Below are 21160 nucleotides of genomic sequence, written 5' to 3'. Positions count from 1 at the left end.
CGTCGTGAACAAAAATTAAAATCAGAAACCAATTTATAAAAAAACTAGCACAATCCACCTATGTGGTTGGTGTCTTCCTCACCAACAATGGACACAAATTTCATCTTTTTTGAGATCCAAAATATAAAAGTACACAAATATCTCTTAAGTGGTCACAAATAAGTACAAAAATATCTCTTAAGTGGTAATTACTTGAGACAGGGTTGCCAGATCTTCTATGTTTTGGACTCGTTCGAAAGTTTTTTCGCTTATCTAACCAACAGTGGGTCGGATAATGGATCCGGACATAGTTTAAATACATTTAGGTGAGATCCGGCTTCAAAAAAGTACATACATTTCACTTAAGTGGCCATGACTTGAGACAGGGTTGCCAGATCTTCAATGTTTTAGACTCGTTGGAATGGTTTTTTGATTACTTTTAGAGCAGGATCATAGCCTTCCCTCAGTGAAGAAGGCAAAATATTCTGGAAATCTGCGAAAATTATCAAAAAAAAACATGATTTGATGATTTCTAAAAAAAATTTCCGCGTAATCTCTGTTTTTTTGTGGTAATTTTTCTACAACATGGACAAAACTTGACATTTTGAATTTTTAAATAAATCTTATTTATCCTGTTTTTTTTATATTTCAGGACAAATTTAGCAAATTTAGCTTGAAACAAAAATTTAAATGAGTGCTATTTCCATTCTGTTTTTTTTTTGTAGGGAATAGTAGGCCGTATCGTCAATTTTCGCCAAAATTACTTTTTTTCAAAAAATCATTACTCCGCGCCGTTTTATTCTTAGCTGTTTTTGAAACTAATAAATATGGAATTTCAAGAGAAAATAGTTAGGAGTCTCAAAAATCAAGTCTAACCTTTGAAAAAGGCGTAAGAAAACTTTAAATGGCGTGTTAACCGTGGATCTATGTCTGAAAATATTTTTATCGGATTCTTCGGAAAATTTTACATAACATATCAATAAATTGGAGGTGTCAACCTGTATGTTTCCGAGTTATGATTATTTGATAATAAAAACTGGGTTTTTGAATCTCCACGCGCCAAAATTTTCGTTACGCAACTTTTTAAAAATATTATTAAGACATGATTTGAAAATCTGAAAAACTAAACAAAAAAAAAAACAGAAAATTTCATATAGGTTTCAACTTTTGACATTAGAAATCGAACCGATTGTTGCGAAAATATCATCAGAACTGAGAAAACCCCACCTAAGTTGTAGGAAATTTGTTCAGCTCATTAAAAATATTTTTTGTTTGGGTACCTAATTTTCCTTGATGAAATATTTTTGAACTGTCAAAAAATGGACATGTTCAATAAATATTAATAACTTTGAAAATGACACGAAAAAAAATGAAACACTTTATCGAATGTAAATTTGATTTTGGATTTCAAAGTGAATTTTGTAATTTAATATGGTTTATTCAACATTTTACAAAAATAATCATCTTTATTACAAATCGATTTTGCACCATCTCACGCACAATAGATGTATTTTTGGTACCCTAAATTTTGAACATTGAATAATACGAATTTTTGAGATTTATGTTTTAGTAGTAACAAACGAAGTAAAAAATATTCCCGAATCCTGTGATTCAAAAATCAAATTATTCGCTCTACTAGGTGTTCGAAGGCTTGATTGTTGAGGCAATTGCAAACCTCTTTTTACACCTTAGCTTCCATCCACCCCGGGATTCGAACTGACGACCTTTGGATTATCAGTCCAACTGCCTACCAGCAACTCCACCGAGACAGGACCCAGGGAGACGACTCATACACCTGGACTGAGCTAACGACCAAACCTTTTGGTTAGTCCGGGGCCAACATTTACTTCCCGTCCGACGGAAGGCGTGATCAGACAAATCTCGTCTCGAAAAATGCCACCGGGACCGTCTGGGATCGAACCCAGGCCGACTGGGTGAGAGGCAATCACGCTTACCCCTACACCACGGTTCCCGGCTGAATCCTGTGATTCTTTGTAGGAATTTATGTTTTTTTGTCGAGCTGTGTTACCAGAATCGCCATCTAAACCAAACAGATCAGATGTAATGACTATGTGTCAATGACTAAAGGTGTTAACCTTTTAATTGTTGGCATTTATAGAATCCCATGAAAACCTCACTCAGAACCTACAAATCCAAGTAATTCATAAAGTATTTTCGCTGTTTCATAATTGCATTTAATCTTACTCTCACGTAACAGCACACGCGATATGCTACTTTATTTCACTCCCAACCAAGCCAACCAAACAACAACTCCAAGTACGCAACTTCTCATTAACCACTTAAAACAACACTTTAGCACAACGCATGACTGTCTGACCAGGCAGCATGGTTGCTAGTTCTAACCGTGCGACCGGAAATTAGGTTTTTCTTAGCCGCTTGCGACTAGACTGTTGGTCATTGAGCTTTGAGTGATACAAATTAAAGCTGGAATAGGTTTTGAAAATGTCGCATGGAAAAAAAATATTTTTTCTTGAAAATTGTTGCCAAACTTACCGTTAGTGCTCTAAAGTTGCGACAGCCGCGAAAAAGAAGGTTCGTCTAGCCCAGCAGCAACTAGTGCCGGTCACCGTCCCTGGATGCCAGTGTGGCCAGATCGGTCCACCAAAGTTTTCACCAGCAGAGTTTCTTCGTCAAATTGACTTGCGCACGGGCGCGACTTGCAATTATCGGCTCAAATCAAGTTTTCTAAAAAAAATCGTTACGTACACTGGTACTAGTAGTACATTTATTTGTGCAAATTAAAATTCACTCGCTATTCACACTCGACTGGAGCAACTTTCTGTTTAGCGTGCGGCAGCAGCTGCCCCTGGACTGTGTGGCTAACAGACTCTATTATGGGATAGGGTGAGTTATGGAAAAGATAATGAAAAGAGAGTAAAATGAGGAAAATTCAAGTCGCGCCGGAGCAAAAACAAAAACCAAACACACACTCGCAATTTCGAACACACAATCAAAGTATTTGGCACACTCACACAAACAAAAACAATCAAACAATGCAAACAAAAAATCAACCCAATCCGCGAGACTCAAACCGAGGACTTTTCTGTTACTAAACCGATCAATTTAGACCTTTTTCGAGTGTGTGTGTTTGTTTGCGGTTGTTACTTCACCCGCGACGTGATTTATTTTCTTCTCGAAGGTTTTCCACCACGGTTTTTCCTAAATCTTCTTCTTCATTTTTTCTTTCTTCCCACCTACAAACAATAACTTCCTTCTCCCCGGCGCTCACGCCCCCTCTTTATTTCACTTTCAACTATTTGCCACCGCTGGCGCTAGTGTTGTGCGCGCACTAATTTTGCCCGTTTTCGGTCGAAATCCAAGCCACTTCGTCGTTTAGTCATGTGCCCTTTGCAGGCTCAGCAATCGTTGCAACAACTGGAAATAAAGAAAACGGAGAAGATGGTACTTTGTTAATGGACGCGTTTTATTTGAGTGTGGAGTGCAATTATTGGTATATGTACCGGACTAATGAAAGGCAACCCATACACGCTGAACGAGAGGGGGAGTAAGTGCACTAAAACAGCGTGGTTAAGAGATGCAACTTAAGTGGAGGGTACTAGGGTGCTCGTAAGAATGAGTAGTTTAGATCAATTAAAATCAAAAAACGAGTTTTATTATTATGATTTTTTTAGGCTTACCTAAAACTTTGGAATTGAATATAGAATATCTACAAAATACGACTTGAATCAGGTGAGATTCGAACACGAACCTTTGGATTGGCGATCCGTAAAGATAACATGTCGGCCATCTGGAGGTTTACACAGATACTTAATATTGTAGAGGACAAGAGACAAGAGGACATCTTTTGTGGTACACATTAAGATGGATAAAATTTTGTTTTAAAAGTTTTATAAGCTATGGAATTTCCTATGTATATAAGACCTTAAAAAAACTCTAAAAATTACCAGTTGATTTTATAAGCTCGTTTCACTTATGAACTTGTTTTTTGAAGAACTTTGAAAACTATTAAAAATACATTGCTTAACGTTCATCTTTGTATTTTTATATCTGTTTTGAAATATCGGAGAAAAGACGTAAAACATCGGGGGAAAACTTTTTTGTTTGTTTTTTTTTTACTGTGCAGCACTGCTGTAATAATGTATAAAGCATTTTGTTACAATTGCGGTTTTAAAATTTTAGAAATTAGGCTACTAATTTTAAACTAATTTTTATTCATTATTTTTTAGTGAATTATGGATCACGACATCATTTTCATCGAACTTACTGAGATTCAGCATAAAAAAATACATGAATATCACTCATGACATGAAATATCAGGTGATGACGTAGCGTTATAAAATCATTAAAATTTATAACATAATAGGAAAGTCTTTTCATAACCTATCCAATGATTTATCGTCGAGTTCGTGATATCTTGACACGAATTCCCAAAAACTCGATTTCAATCTTGAAAAACTCTTCAAAAACCGTAAAAACCGTCAATGCCAATGTTGCTCATATCGCGGTGCGGTGTTCATCAAGCATTTTTAACATGCTAAGGAAAATTTTATGCTTTTCTGGGGAATTCCGTTGGTTCCGAAAACCCCGGATGTATGGCCGTTGAGCCCGATGAGGGTTGGACGAAACGACCTGGTCTCTTCGGAAAAGTTGTTCTCCAGACAAAACCGCTCATTTCTGGCCATCCTAGAAGTTTCTACATGTTTTCCCTAGGCCTGTAGGAGCGAATGAACAAAAATTCAAATTTTCCCATATTCAATCCCATGTAAACTTGAACTCGCTTGAGACAAGCCAGTTTTCAACCAAATGAGCTGAAATTTGGCGTGAGAGTCCCTATGGGTATGCAAGGGGAACCACACCAGAACTTGATCCGAGAACTTTTCAAAATCCGTACCCACCCTAGTCTAAACAAATAAATATTTATTTATTTTTATTTATTTATCAATTATTTGGATATAGGTTCGCAAAATAATTGACGCTGTTGTCAATGCCAAAACAATTGAATAAAATATAAATATGGGTTTACCAAAACGGTGACACATTTCACTGAAATATTTCATAAGAGTCGAAAGCACCGGAAAGGCAAAGCAGACATTTATGGTTCTAATTTCCATAAAGTCTAGAAAATTTTTATACAAAGAATGAGACCTAGAAAATTTCATTCATTAAAATTTCAGTCCAAATTTGTGTGATTCTTAAGCAAAATCGAGTGTCCGGAATTGGAAGCAAAAGTGTCCGGATTTCGAATCAGCTTATATCAGTATTTGGGATTCGAAGCACAACAAGTCATTTTAATTTTTAAATTCTGATGAAAATTGTTAAAAAAAAACCCGATTTAAAATCACCAGAGATGAAATAGAGCCTTTCTTACGAAATGATGAAACTCCGACAAATATATTGGTGCAATTAATTTTTCAGAAACAAAATGATACCATATATTTTTAGGCTAAACCTCAAATGCCATTTTTTTTAAATTTCAGAGGTACATTATGGGTCGCAAGATATTTAAATTTAATTAAGAAAACATATTGGATTGACATTATTAGAAAAAAATAAAGGGTACTCAGTCTTTAATTTTAGTCTATGATTAACTTAAAAAAATATGTATCGCTATTGCACTTTGTCGATCTATTATGAGAAGCCAGAAAGAACACTTTCACGCGCAAGCGTAAATGTGCTGGCGTTTATGCTTCGACTTGACGACTTGTCGATCTTTCGATCGAGAATGGGCTGGGACTTTGAATTTGATGTTCAGTATATGATTCTGTATAAAACCAAAAATTTAATAGGAAAAATAGGGTAAAAATAAGACGAAAAACACTAATATGGCTATATCTCTGGAAATACATTTTGGAAAAGCTTCAAATTTTGGGCCCAAGCAGTTTATGGCGCATGTTTTCGAATGGCTTTTTGTTTGAAACTGAATTCTTTTAATTTGATTTAATTTTTGTTATCTGTAAAATTGTCCAAAAAATACCTCTAAAAATGGCTTTGACCACATTTATTGGTCGAAAATTGCGAATCGAAAAATCAAATGTTGGTCTCCGACCCCACGGCTACAAATCTGAAATATAAAAATTGTGGGTTTTACGAGCGGTTTTCCAATGATGGAAGACACAAATTTTTAGGAGCGGATACAGACATCGCTCAAGTATTTCAGAAAAAGAGCTCTCAAAAATCAGACTTTGAGTTCCGGGTTTCGGGCCAAAATTCAATCGAAAGAGCGCATCTAAACCTTCAATTTAGTAATAGGATTTTTTCCTGGGACGATTCCTCGCCGTGCACGATTTTTTAAAGATTTCTGAGAAAAGCGTTTTCCCAAAAGCAAACCTTAAACCTTTCTTTTGTAAGAAAGGCAAAAAGACATATTTTTCATGCATTCTTTTAAAATTTACTGTTTATACTTTATCCTGATGATATTTGTACATTTTAAACTTATCAAAAGATTTTTTTCCAGCTATAACAAAAATGATATGCTATGCTGTCAGGATTTCGAATCACGACGTTACAGTTATCCCTCATATTTGGAACAGTTTACAGATCGGCCAATGTTCAAAAAAATCATAGAAAATTGATAATTGAACTTAATGACTCGCTTTTACCTTCATTTGAAAGCTTTTCTTGCGATCTTTCGAATGCTGTATCAATCAACTTCAAACTTTAACTTTTGTATCAAGTTTTTTGAGAAACAATTTGACCCTTGACATCCACAAATTCGAAACACTTTTTTCTTACGGATGTAAACAAACTTTGGTTCTCTCCAGGAGTACATATTTTTTTTTACAAAATAATGACTTCACACACTGAAACCAATGAAATTCAAGCTAAGTTACGAATGGTCTGATAATATTTTTTGTGAGAATAACAGTTAAATTCAGGTGTTCCACAATTGTGGAAAGCACAATAACATCCCACAATTATGGAACAGGCAATTTGAAGGCAGTGTTTTGCTGCTCTGAATAAATTAGTCTTGAAATGCAGTTTTTTTGTTCTAAAAGTACTACTTTTACTAGTGAAATAGCAAGAGAATGTCCAAATAAAGGTCCTAAAAATAGCCGGATCGATAGAGAAGTTGCATTTTGTATCCTATTGACAAATTACCACAAAAGTATTCCGAATTTGTGGGTCTTCCGAATATGTGGGATGACTGTACTTTATTCATGCTTTCGGATAACCGATCAAGACAGTTTTTGTTTTGTTTTTCGGATTTTCTTATTGATTGTCAGAATTATTTATGGGTTCAAACTGGATATTGGAGTGTTATTGAACATTTCACTATGATTAGTTAATTTTCACAATTTTGCGGACAGCTTAAAATCCGTTTAGTTTTTGAAAGGCTACTCAGATTTTTTTCGAATTTATTCATTTATTTTTCATGATCGAATTAAATCAAATATTTTTGTAAAAGTATCATTTATCAAATACAGTCGACTTTACAGTTTCTCACTACTTGATTGAGTTATTCCAGATCCCAATCTCATCTTCAATGCTCCCATATACTTTAAAAAACCCACTGCTATTTGCACATCAATTATATTTGCTTGTTGACGACAGAACAAGTATCGTTTATTTTTTCGTCGGCAGATGACCACATCGAAGACGAGAAAGACAAACGATTGTTGTTGTAGCTTCACTTAAGTTATTAAGTGGCTTATGAACTTGCCAACCCAGTGACGAATGAACCCTTTGGTGTCCAAAAAAAATGAATGAAAAACTTAGAAATTATTGATGAAGTTATAATATTACATATAAAAAATATTTAATGTCAAACTTTGAGCACTTTTAATTTCAGAATCACTGGATGGGTATTGGATGAACAGCAACTGCGAATTACTCCCTATTCAAATCAGCACCCAATCCTCAACGCTCAATTGTCTAGTGCTATTATTTCATTAAGGAAATCAACACAGGTAAAAAACCCTCCACAAATTATGCACTGTACTGTTTGGTTGTAAACCAATATTTTTTCCTTCTTCTCAATAAATCTTCCTCACCTTTTTTATGTTTCACTTTTCGCGCCCATCTTTCCCCGTCCCGACGATTACGAAGCGTTTCAAAAGTAAACTTTCACGTGTTTACTTTTCCGTTCGAACTCTATCGATTTAAATATGTTATCCAGCAACAGGTGTTTCGCCAAGGTGCACTGCTTTTGTTTTTTCTCAGTTGTTTAATCTTTTTTTAAGCTGTTTAATGTTTGACTCGAAATCAACATCGAAACACGAGGTGGCAAAAAAACAAGCAAACTCGCGTCGCGACGGACATCAACGGCTCGACTGACCAAACGACTCCAGTTTGGACATTTCAAAGTGACGACCATGTGGTTCCATACAAGTCGTTGCGGTCGCTGAAAACGGAGCCTAGACCACGGATCAGAGCCAGAGTGGACGAGTTTTTTTTGCACAAGATGACCATCGAAAATGGAGAGTCGAAGCCGCCGTTCGTGAAAATCGCAGTTTGCAGTTTTCTTTCAGAGTTTCCAACCCAGTCAGTTGAAGGTTATTTTGGGCGACGGCGAAAAAAAAATCGGTGCAATTGTGGCGCAAAAATTAAACAAAAAATGGGGTGGGGTTCGATTGATGCAGTTTGAAGCGCCTGTCGAGCGAAACAACGCCAAGCCAAATTGGCAACCTTGCGAGGTGGTCGAGGCAACTTGTTGAAGCAATCGAGTTCGACGGTTCTGGCACACGGTTGTTCTAGAATGATCGAGCGAGCGCGAAAGTTGACTTTGAGCAACATGGGTTTAAAACGAGCTGCGATTTCTGGGTGCGTTGAGCAGGAAGAAATAGTGAAGATAAAAGCGATATTGGCATGTTAATAAAAGCACTGTTAAATTTTATAGTATATTTATTTGCTGAGCCAATAACCTCGTCAAATAGTGTCCAGAGCATTTGTGGAAATGCTTTGCTCAGCACAGCAATTGTTTGGGACCTGTTCCCCAAAATTTTGGAAAGATTGATTTGTTATCACCTTTTTTTAATTATTTTTTTTTTCGTTGCATTTAATTTTTTATTTTCCTCAAATTGCGAACCAATGATTTAAAAATACAGTCCATATTTTGAGTTTTTTTATTTTTCGTTAAAAAAAATGTTTTGTTTTGAACATATTTGTTCAGGTTTAAGTGATATTGTTGTTATTTACAGAAAATCAATAATTTGTATGAACAAGAAACATTTTGCTTCTTCAAAATGTTTAAGGTAGATCAATCAAATATATTATTTTGAAATTTGAAATTCCAAAAAAAAATCTCGGAAACTTTGAGTCCGATTGTTAATGTTAAAAAATGAAACTTTGTGAAATTTTCTTATCTTTTCATTACTACTACAAACATTTAAAATCTGCATTTACTTTTGAAAAGGTTAACAAATAAATAATTTTTCTAATTTTATAGTTTAGACCAAATTATACAATTTTGAAATATTTTTATTGAGGTGATCAGAAATGTTTCTAAAAGTTTCATCTTTTAACATTGAAAATCGGATCAATAGTTTTAAATTTATGGTCAGTTGAAAATTGCAGGTGACACAAAAAAAAATTCTCGACTTTTCAAAAATATCGATTTTAGAGGTGTTTTTCTTTCAAGGAGTATTTTTTAAATGCAAAAAAAAACCAAAAGAAATTGAAAATTTATATCTAATAGAAGCTATAGCTCGAAAATGGTTCATTTAATTGAAAATTTACTTTTTGATTGCATTACTTGAACTGCTTTAAAAAAAGATTAGTCTTTTTTTTTGTCCAGGTTTTCGATATATTCCAAAAAAATTTTTTTTTCAAAAAATCATGTCTCCTAAAGCAGATTTTGCGCCATCTTGCACTATGGTATAGGAGATGTATTTTTAAATCCCCTTAAACATATCAAAAAAGTTTCATCCAAATCATAAAATGAAAATTTAAAAATCGCGAAAAAAATGGGAAATCGCAGAGAATTACTCAAATGTAGAAATATTCACTTTTCAGCACTCAAAAGGAGAAGTTTATGAAACAAGTTACCAAAAAGAAGACTTTTTCAGCACGAGTCGTAACATTAATCCAACAAGGTTCACCGAGTATAACTTTTCAGCCCTTGTATCGAAAAGTATTACTTTTCGATTCGGTTATTTTTGGTAGAGAAAAAAGGCCGTTTTGTCGTTCGACAATTACAGGAAAAGTAAGTAGTTTTACGACGAAATTCCAAAATACTGTTCAGGGACCATCAATAAGCTTTTCTATGTTTCTTTTCACTTAGTTCATATTTTTCGAAACAAAAAAATTAAATATGGAATTCGTTCCATAGTTATTTACCCTTCTCAGCCCGGCGCAACTAATGCACTTAAAACATATTAATTAATCACTTGGAAAACCACAGAACCTGCTGTACTACTGCGCGTGCAGCTCCATTACCATGTGACTACCGCAGCTGCATTTGGCCAAGACAACGAAGAAAAGGAGCGAAAATTTAAACTAAACCACACCGCATGTTGCACTGCGCTGTCGTAACGATCCGAACTTGATACACTTCTTATGCAGTCCAGCACCAAATGGCTGTCAAAGAGTGAAGATTTCAGGGAAATTTTGTGAATATTGGACTTTTTTCTCTATTGAATAATTTGGTTTTATATTTTTAGTCAACGTCTAAAATGCCTTCAAATTCAAATGATTTTTATTAATTTTTTCATAAGTTTTAAAATGAATCCCTCATTTTGCAAACAACCCCACACATGTTATTGTATGCGCTTGGAGATAATCGTGACTGTGCTGACCACACTGCACTGTCCGGGATGCAACACCAGCCAGAGTCGGTGCAGTTGCACTACTTCTGCGGACCTGCGGCTACGATATAGCCCAGCATAGTGCATTAATTTCAATGAAGATGATGATGGTGTCGCCAAAGGCGATTGTCGTGATGAAGATTGTGACGCTTTGCATGCAACAAAAAACAAAAAGAAAGAAACCTGCAATTCTAGAGTTCGTGACTGTGGGTGATGACGCGATATCTGCTGGACCTGGTCCCTGGTCCTGAAACATGCTCTGTACACGCAGAAAAATAAGGCATATTTGAATCAACAAAACGTTTTTTTGATTTGAAAATCAAGATTTTTGTTGAATCAACGCTAAACGTCAAAGCAACTTTTTCAAAACAAAAAAAAAAAAAAATTGTGGAATTGAGAAAATGAAGGTTTGTTTCAACGCAAAATCGGCGTTGATTATATTCAACAAAAAAAAATGTTGAATCAAACCTCGTACAGGCTGATTCTACAAAATATTTTTCTGCGTGTAGGTGTCGTATTATGGGAAAGAGGTAACGATAAAGGTGCTCGAGCTTAAATTATGGTTAAGTAGATTTTCTGAAATACATGTTGCTAGTTTAAATTTCACTACCCATTAAGCAAAGAGATATAAGATGGTTATTAAAACAGACTCCAAATAAAACTAAATATGTACATTCATATGTTACTCTTTTTTTTGTAATTTTCGAAGTCATTCTTTTCTTGTCATTCCAGGTCAACTGGATGTACTTTTGGACTCGACCTTCACCGATTTGGACCAAATCTGAAGGGAACGTTCATCTATCGATAGTTAAAAGAAATCCCAAGTTTGGTGCTGATTGGACCATCCCTCTATTTTTGGCACCGCCCTCTTTTTTGACGATTTTCCAAAAAATCTTTTTTTTCTTTTTGAGCAAAAGACTTTTTACAGACTGCATTTTATAGAAAATTGTCCAAGGAATTCGATGAAAATAAAATTTTAACTCTCAAATGCCCCTCAATATTATATTTTAACGTTTTAAGTATTAAAACTCAGTTTTGATCAATTCCTTTTTTTTATTTTATCACCATCGTGTTCCCCGGACAATTTTACATAAAAATCAATGTAAACCTCAAACTAAAATGAACTATTGGTGAGATACAGCGATTTTACTGAAAAAAGTTGCGATTTTGCGCAGCACTCGGAGATAATCGAAATAAGTTTCTTACATATAAAAACCGAACTATGCGGGATTCATCCCATTTTGTTGAAAAGTACACCATGTAGTTTCCGAGTGCTGCGCAAAAATCAAACTTTTTTCAGTACAATCGCTGTATTTCGCCAAAAGTTCATTTTAGTTTGAGGTTTACATTGATTTTTATGTAAAATTGTACGGGGTGATGGTGATAAAATGAAATAAAAAAATAAAGAATTGATCAAAACTGAGTTTTAATACTTAAAACGTTAAAATATAATATTAGGGGGCATTTGAGGGTTAAAATTTTATTTTCATCAAATTCCTCAAACAATTTTCTATAAAATGCAACCTGTAGAAAGTCTTTTGCTCAAACAGTTGCAAAGTTATGATTAAAAGAAAAACAGTTTTTAGAGAATCGTCAAAAAATAGGGCGGTGCTTAAAATAGAGAGATGGTCCAATCAGGACCAGGGCAGCGAATGACCGAAAGGTTAAAACTGCCGGAAATAAATCAACTAACAACAACAACAATCAGGACCAAACTTGGGATTTATGTTAACATATACACTCAACCCCTGGTGGTTGGTCACTTTTTCGTGAGACACTTTTTAGTTTGTACCCCGTTGGTTTGACAATGTCAAACTAACTAACTAAAACTAAAAGGGGTGTCAAACTAAAAAGTTTCAGTCAACCAGATTTTTCTTAGGATCTATTGTGACCATGAAAGATAGATTAAAAAGGATAGAAAACTTGCAACAATATTCAAGAAGCAAATCTTTTTAATTTTTCAAAACTATGAAAATTTGAATGAATTTTAAAGTCTCTATAATATTTTAACGATTTTTATAAATAAAATAAAAACTTAATAAATATTTTAGAAGCCACTTTTTTTGGCAGATCTGCTCATGTTTAAAAAAAAAAGAAAAACTCACAAAAATATTACGATAGTCAATAGGTTGTTTTTTTTAAAATACAGGCAAACTTTCAAAATATATCAGAAGTCGAACTTTTTTTTATCAAGTGTGCTCGTCAGAAGTGCTCATGTTTGAAAGAATGGAAAACTTTCAAAAATATTAAGACTAACAAGAAAAGGTTGTTTTAAAATCAAAATAAAAACATTAAAAAAATGTTTTAGAATTCGAACTTTTTTTTTGAAGAACTGCTCATGTTTAAAAGAAGGGAAATCTTCTCAAAAAACAGTTTGGAAGTTATTCTGTTTATTAAAAAAAAAGAAAAAGATCATTACTAAATGGATGGATAAACCAAGGATAATATTACAGATTTTTTCAAGATTTTTTAAGAAGATAATTATTATGATTATTTGTTTCATTTTTTCACATTCGACCTTTTGTCCACTTTCGACATTTTGTCCATTTGACCTTATGTCTTTCGACCTTTTGGCATTCGACCTTTTGTCCATTCGACCTTATGTCTTTCGACCTTTTGTCGCACATCCTTTTTTTTAAGATGGATGCTGACATTTGGCTGCTTTCTGTTAATAGCATTTTGGTATTGACGATATTTTTACAAATAATGGTCCAATAATGGGTTTTTATCAGTATCGATAAGTCATATTGACCCGAAAAATCTAAATTTTCTAAACAAACATTGTAGTTAAATTTCTGTCAGCTTCAACCATCTTGGTTATTCGCTGCACTATATTCTGAACAATATATATTCTGAACAATCACAACAAAAATAAATAAATAAATACTTTTTTAAATTCAGTCCTGAAAGGGAATAAGAAAAATAAAATTTTGAAGCACTTATTTTTACATTTCTAGATGTGAAAATATTTTTGAACGAAAGATAAAATATATATATAAAAAAAAAATTAAGAAGTATTATCACGTCTTTCAGAAGACATGCAGAAGTTTTGTTGGACGTTGTTACAGATAAAAAAAAAGCATTGAAGTGTGATTATGTTTGAATTTTCTCTTAACTAATTACGTTTAAATTTACTCTCTTTAGACATAATTTACTTTACTTTCAAATGATTTAATCAATCGGAGGAACGAACCATGTTTTCGGAACTAAAAATTAACAATTTTGTTAGATTATCTTATTTTTTATTCACTCAACTCATACATTTCACAAATTTTAACATCTTCACAGTTCACTTTTTCCCGATTTCATTGATTCTTGGGCTCCAATTTTATCCAAGTTCTTCTTGATGGTCTCATCGTCCACGGCGTCATAGTTCTGAATGTACCACTGAACCAGGAAGAATATCACCACTGCTAGCACCATAAATCGCAGATAGATCCAGAAGATGTCGACGACATAGTTCCACAGCGTCCGCAGCGTTTGGTTCATGAAGGTTACGGAGATTAGATCTGCAAACAGATGGAAGGTTTTGCTTATGGTTTGTGGTGACCCAGATTGGAACTTTTGCTTTCCCAACTAGGTAGGTGAACAAAATACGCTTTTTCACTCCAATTTACATCACTTTCGCTAAGTTTTGCTAGGTTTTCCATAATTTACGGTGCATACTTTGTACGACACGATAATCGCACTTCAATCGGAGCTCTTTGCTATCGGTTTCAATCATCGATTTTCCCGCGCATTTTTCACACACACACAAACATTTTTCTAATAAATGAAACACACACACACACCGACTCTCGTTGGGGGTCTCAATCAAAGCGAGGCGAGGTTTCAAATCGGCTCGTTTCTGATCAAAAGCGGTCCACCTTTGAAAGGCTCGCGCACAAGTTAGCGGTCCCGATTGGGGGAAAGTTGTAGAAAATGGTAATATTTCACCAAAATACTTATTTTTTTTTTCAAGAACCGAGCTTAGCATAATAAACTGAATAAATTTTGCTATATTTTTGGTGACAAACAAAAACTATAACTTTGGCAACGTTTTTCAATATTGAAATATTGACTTGGCAGAAAGTTGGACAATTTTGTTTTCACTTAAATTGTACATTGAAGTCACGAGAATCCTTCTGTCACCTCGTTCTGCTCGGGCCACCAACGGCCAGCAACGACCGGCTCGGCAGCAGTAGTCAGCCTCGACGGCCTCAAAAAGCATAAAATCCACTCCACCTCCTCCGCCACCGCCGTCCAGTGGCCACCATCAACGTGTCGAGTTTTACTTTCAAAGAGGCGAGCAACCTAAATCACGGTTTATTAAATGATATTATTACATAATGTTTTCAGAGTTTCTTTCTGAGCATTTTTTTCGCTTTTAACTTTTGCTGCTTTTCTTGCCCCTGGCTTGGCTCGATGCCCATAGGTTTTTCTTCTCGAGCCGGGGCAACCCGGTTTTAGCCACATTACATGAGGTTTGCAAGATTCGGTTTCTTGTTCTACTACAAGTGCAGCAGCGGTAGTCGAGGCAGTGAGTGACCGACAGGCCGCGATGTTATGAACTGGCGGCGCATAATGTCCCAGACAGCAAGAAGTATATGGTGCGTTGGCCTAAAGTATGGCCGCAAAAGTTGGTCAGCTGGTTGTGGATTGGAAAGCACAAGAAAAACAAGAAAATGTACTAAGCTCGAGCACGAGAAAAGATCTCAGAACAGGTTTTGTTGGCAAGCTATTTTGGTGCAGAAACTAGATTATGTTTTTAATTTGTGCCATGTTGGACAAGTAATGACAACAACAAACATAACAAGAATTTCTATTACATATTGATACCCGTGTGCTCTCTTGTACTATCTAGATAGGAATCTCACCAGTAGTATAGATGAGCATCGATATACTGTATAATGGGAAGTGAGCAAGCAGGATTCCCTCACAAGTTTTGACAAATAAGTTGTTTAAACAGTGAAAAACGAACTTAATCCACCTATGTGGGTGCCTTCCTCACTTTTTACCAACAATGTGTAATATGATATTCAGCTATTTTTTTAGATTCAGAAAAATAAGTGTCGCAGATATAACATAATTGGTAATAACTCGATACAGGGTTTCCAGTTCTTCAATGTTTTGGACTCGTTGGAAAGTTCTTTTGATTACATAATCAACAATGGGTTGAATGATGGATTCGGACATCGTTTACATACATTTAAGTGAGATCCGGCTTCAAAAAATTACATAAATATAACTAAGGTGGTCATAACTCGAGACAGGGTTGCCAGATATTCAATGTTGTGGACTCGCTGGAAAGGTCTTTCAATTACCTAACCAACGATGTGTCGGATGATGGATCCGGACATCGTTTACATGCATATAAATGGGTAATTCTCTACCAACTCACACGAAATCGGGAAAAGATGCCCCGACCCCTCTCCGATTTGCGTGAAACTTTGTCCTAAGGGGTAACTTTTGTCCCTGATCACGAATCCGAGGTCCGTTTTTTGATATCTCACGACGGAGGGGCGGTACGACCCCTTCCATTTTTGAACATGCGAAAATAGTGGTGTTTTTCAATAATTTGCAGCCTGAAAAGATGATGAGATGGAAATTTGGTGTCAAAGGGATTTTTTATGTAAAATTGGACGCTCGATTTGATGACAAACTCCAATTTTTGAAAAAAAACTATTTTCCACCAAAAAACACAGCACAAGTTTTAAAAACTCTGCCATTCTTCGTTACTAAAGTGTAATTTTTTTTGGACATGTAATTTTTAGAAAAATGTGATGTACTTTTTGACCCAGACCAAGAAAGGTTATTTTTTTATCTGTATAAAAATTTTTCATTTTCAAATTTCGCGTTTTTTCTAACTTTGCAGGGTTAGACTGTAACAATGTTCTACAATATTGTAGAGCAGACAGTTAAAAAAATGTGATGTATGAACATAAGTGGTTTGCTGGTAGTCATCACTTGGGAGTGTTCAACGATTTTTACAAACAAATTAATTGAAATTCAAAGTTGTTCGTAACAGTTAAATGCCACATACAAATTATTTGCAATTTGTTCAAAAATATAACCCCGCTTATTCTCTATACAACTTTTTGAAGAAAATCCATTAAGTCCTCCCGTAAAAAAAAGGGAAAAACATCCAATTGCATGTGACTCTGCGGACCGCTATTAAAATTTAATAAAATAAATAAAAAAATATTAAAATAAAAAACATAAAAAATTTAAGAAAGTGAAAAAACCAAAGATAAAAATAATCACTGATTTAAATTTAAAAATATGATTAAACAAAACAAAATTCTAAAATTACTTAATTTCTAAATATTGTTGAGTTCCTAAAATTAAATACCGTAAAACGGGGTGATAGGTTTGATTTTTTCCGAAAAATGAAGAGTACAAATTAAATACGTAAGGAATGCTTTGGCATCAAAGTACTTCAAGAAGAAGTTTTCATAAAATTTTTAAAAGTATAAATAGTTAGTTAACTATAATTAAGAAAATGTTGATGAATAGCACTTCTTTGATAATCTCAAATAGTCATGATTTTCACAATGAACATGATTTCGAATCGAAAAAAAAGAATGCATTTTCGGTTTCTTTGGACAAGTTTCCACTAGGAAAAGGTAAAATAAGTTTGTAAATAATAAATATTATGTGATTTTGGAACATAATTCAAAAAATTCTTCAAATTTATAGGCATTTTCAGTAGAACAAATTTCATATAAAATATGAAAACTTTTAATGCTTGCTTCGGATTCGTTTTAAAATGTAATATTAATTGATATTGATATAATTAAAACTAGTTTCAATGAAATTCAAGCTAAATTCTGACTTTTTAGCAATTTTTACTTTTATTTATATGTATTTAAAAAAAAATCTTATAAAATTAGTTAACAAAATATAAAACTTAGATTTTTTTTCTTAAAGACTATATCAGCAACCTCATTGATGGTAAACATAAAATTTGAAAACTTTAAATCTGATTTTAACAAGAAAAACTATGAGTATCAAGTCACCCTGGATTAAAAAAAATCAACGCAACTATTTTTCCAAACAATTTTGAAAAAAAAAATATTTTTCAAAAATAGTGCATGGATCTTGTGTGGCCTACCCCAGTACATGTTTTAAAAATAAAAGTCTTGAGAAAAACCTTACCAGTTTGAAAATATTCCAAAAATAAATAGAAATCCTATCAATGTCACCCCGGTTTATGGTATGTCTTAATTTTTGTAAACTATCTTAATTTACATAAAGTCAGGTAATTTTGAGGACTTTGAATAAGCTGTATTTTGTATAAGTTTTTGTCGTCAATTTTTATTTTTATTTTCTGAAATTTAATAATTCAGAAATCTGGGGATTTGAACCCCAGATTTCTGAATTATTAAAATTTAAAAAAAATGAAAATAAAAATTGACGACAAAAACTTTGGAAAATATTTGCATCGGCCTAAATTGAATATGAAAATTGTGAAAACTCTCAGGAAATCTCATCTTTTACAAGTTACATTTTTTTGGAAAAAGTATCACAAAATGCTTTAGAAAGTTAAGTGCTACTTAAACTTAATCATTCAATGTTTTTGAAAATGTCCTTATCAATTTAAGATGAATGTCAAATGTGTTTACGGTAAATTACGTCGGTTGAAAACTCATCATTATTAACTATACTTATAAAACCCTTGAAGCATGCAAATTCATCCACGCAATTAAAATACCTGATAAATAAATGCCTAAATTATAAACATAATAACTTTTGTTGGCAATAACCATTTTTTTAACCTTTCAGGCCTTAATACTCAAACAAAATTTTTATGATGGGAAAATGATGTTAAGGCTGATGTTACTTAGGAAATTTAGATTTTTGGGTCATAGGTACGAAAAGGAACAAGAAAAGTAGAAGTGGTAAAGTTCCTTTGAGAGTTCCTAAGAAGTTGTAGAGAAGGAAGAGAAGATACAAAAATTGTTGTTATTTTTAAACAAAATTAACGGATCGGACTGTTCATGAGTGAGGTATTGGTTGGTTAGGTTTCTTTTTGCTTTGATACAACTTAATACAAAGCAATATTCGAATTTCGAGATGTAAAAAGTATTGTCAATGTTGTATTTATTATTTATAAAAAAATTATGTGAATGTGAAGGTCAAATCAAAATTAAACCTCTGACAATGTCCGTAATTAAGGGTTTCAATGTTTAAACAATCAAAAATATTGAAAAAGGCTAAAGTTTCCCTTTTTCCCTTAAACGTTTCGAAAACCATTTCCCATCAGTACCGAGTTCGTCACTTCACCCGTTGGAGTCTCGCCCGGGTCTCACACCAACACCAGCATTCGTGGTACCATCAATCCAGTGCTCTTCAGGAGAACTGGTCTACCTTGGTCACGACCAGCTCGGTATCTTCCGAGGGTTTGTCGTCCACTATCTTACCTGATGATGGATAGATGGATGGGTAACATGCAAAGAGAGAAGAGAGCAGAAAAAACACAAGCAATTAGTACCAGTCATTACACGCCTGTCGCAGATAAGGAGTTGGGCTAGGTTAGGCTTAGCTCTAGGTTACAGAGCTACCCCCGTGGTTGTTAAAACTTGTACATTCCGGCCCGAACCCCCTCGGCCCAGGTGGAGAGGAACAATTTCAAATATCCACCTCAACTAGTTTTTCCGGAAGTTTTACGTCCACCAGAAGAAAAAAAAAACGCTCAAAGTGGTTATTGGATGCTGTGGGAAATGGTTTGGGCGCTGAGCTGGCCAGGCTTTTTAACGGCCAGTTAGGCTTCACTGATGGCAGCTACAAGTGTGAAATTTTCTCTATCTAATACCCGTGTAGTCATTGCGCTGCTGTGTGGTCTCCTCTCAGGAGGGCAGAAAAGCTTAACTTTTGTGGTTATGTTCGCCGGACACGGGGTTGTATGCAAACTGGTGGTGTCTCCGGAACTCCACCTTGGTCGAGGTCTTGCGTGACGTGAGCAGGGTCTTGGGCGACATTGAAGTCCATCATCGACAGGTTGTAAAGTAGCAATTAGACGCCATCAATTTGAACACTACCTCTAGAGACTGTCGTCATACTTCGCGGGGAAATGTAGCTCGCACAGGAAAGGAGTTCATGGTGAGTTGCTGAGAATAATGTGACTGAAGAAGTCAGCATCAGTAAATTGAAAAAAATGCTTTTAAAAAAAAACTTTTAATATAAATGATAAAATTGTAGAAAAATGCATGTTTTCCATTTTTACAACACAGATAACTAATGTAAACTCTCTTCTTGTAAAAAGAAATCAAAAAGTCTGTTTCATTTTCAAACTAAATCTTTTTCATACCAATCCATTTCAATAAATCGATAACACTTCCTAAACAGATCTCCACAGCCTTGTTCGTCTTTCACCACCGCAATCAAGGCTCGTGTTAAGCATTGCATTTAGCGAGAGAGGAAACAGCACTTTTAAGATCAAACCAGCCGGACCGATTCACGCCTTTCCCTAGCGGTTGTAAATTATTATTAATAGGAATTAATCTTCACTTTCCATACATGGAACGCGTAAAAAGGAAAAACATCTGCCAGGCGGTTAACGCAGCTCGATTATGGCTCGGCGATTATGGATGATGATTTAAACTAAGTCCAGATTTCGCTGCATTTTCTTCTTTTTGCCAATTTCAGCACAATCTGCCGCAGTTTTGCCCACGAATGCACATAAGCCACTTTCGAAGGTAAACAACTGACATTAAGTAGTGTATATTAGGCTTCTTTTTTCTCTCTCTCCCTGCCATGTTTATGATGAACACATGGCTAAACAAGTCAGTTTTTGTTGTTGTTTTCCTTGCGTTGTTAACCATCGGCCACGTAAGGTAGTAGGATGTGATTTTGGCTAAATCCCAACTGGATCAATGGAAAACCGAAAGTCAATCAATTCAACTCATCTTTGCTCAACTTTTAATTTTATTGTTTTCTTGGTTACGATTGCCATTTAGTAAACGCAAGGGAGAGGGATTCAATCGGTGACTAAAAGCTGCTCCAAGAAATAATTAAAGAAAGAGTTTCACCCTCGACTACGCATTTTTCCAGTTAAAGTGTGGGATCAATATCTGCGGTGAGCAGGCATGCAATGATATGCTGCTAAAAAATGCATTTTTACAATGCTAAATTTCAAATTAAACGCGAGTGCATGTGATTTGTAAAAATGTAGGTAATTAGACTAAATAAAAAACCAATCGCAGCTTTCTTATAACAACATTCATTGAAAATAAAGAAACGACGTGAGGAAATCGATCAAACTAATTGTAAAAATTATATAAGCTATGTTTAAAGTCTGTTTGCAACCCTTATGGATTATTCTCCGCCAACTCACACGATATCGGAAAATCGATTTTCGTGTAACTTTTGCCCTCAATCGTGAATTCAAGGTCATGATTTGATATCTCGTAATGGTGAGGTGGTACGACGTGTTCGATTTTTTTAGTTAAAAAAAATGTCCAAGAACCTTATTCAAC

General features: G+C 34.6%; 2 protein-coding genes across 8 annotated transcripts in view; both read right to left on the bottom strand.

The window, feature by feature from the left end:
* Positions 1–21160, bottom strand: part of LOC120421537 (serine/arginine repetitive matrix protein 1) — an 83740-nt gene that overhangs the window by 57722 nt on the left and 4858 nt on the right. For 3 of the 6 annotated variants that reach the window (XM_039584762.2, XM_052710185.1, XM_052710184.1), the window contains exon 2: positions 2494–2829. The gene's annotated coding sequence lies outside the window, so the exon portion shown is untranslated. Of the gene's footprint in view, positions 1–2493; positions 2830–3069; positions 3089–21160 lie in introns of those variants that run through there. The other 3 variants (XM_039584764.2, XM_039584765.2, XM_039584763.2) reach the window with 2 other exon arrangements.
* The window catches only part of LOC128093438 (uncharacterized), a 41325-nt gene continuing 34100 nt past the window's right edge, over positions 13936–21160 (bottom strand). Inside the window, exon 2 of one of the 2 annotated variants that reach the window (XM_052710188.1) lies at positions 13936–14212. In XM_052710188.1, the coding sequence (XP_052566148.1) occupies positions 13986–14192 (207 nt within the window). In that variant the 5' untranslated portion in view covers positions 14193–14212 and the 3' untranslated portion in view covers positions 13936–13985. The remainder of the gene's footprint in view (positions 14213–21160) is intronic. The other variant, XM_052710187.1, reaches the window with a different exon arrangement.

The sequence above is a fragment of the Culex pipiens genome, chromosome 3 (assembly GCF_016801865.2).
Source record: "Culex pipiens pallens isolate TS chromosome 3, TS_CPP_V2, whole genome shotgun sequence".
NCBI classification, from domain to species: Eukaryota; Metazoa; Arthropoda; class Insecta; order Diptera; family Culicidae; genus Culex; species Culex pipiens.
Note: the sequence above shows the minus strand (reverse complement) of the source record. Positions and strands in the feature narration are given on the sequence as shown.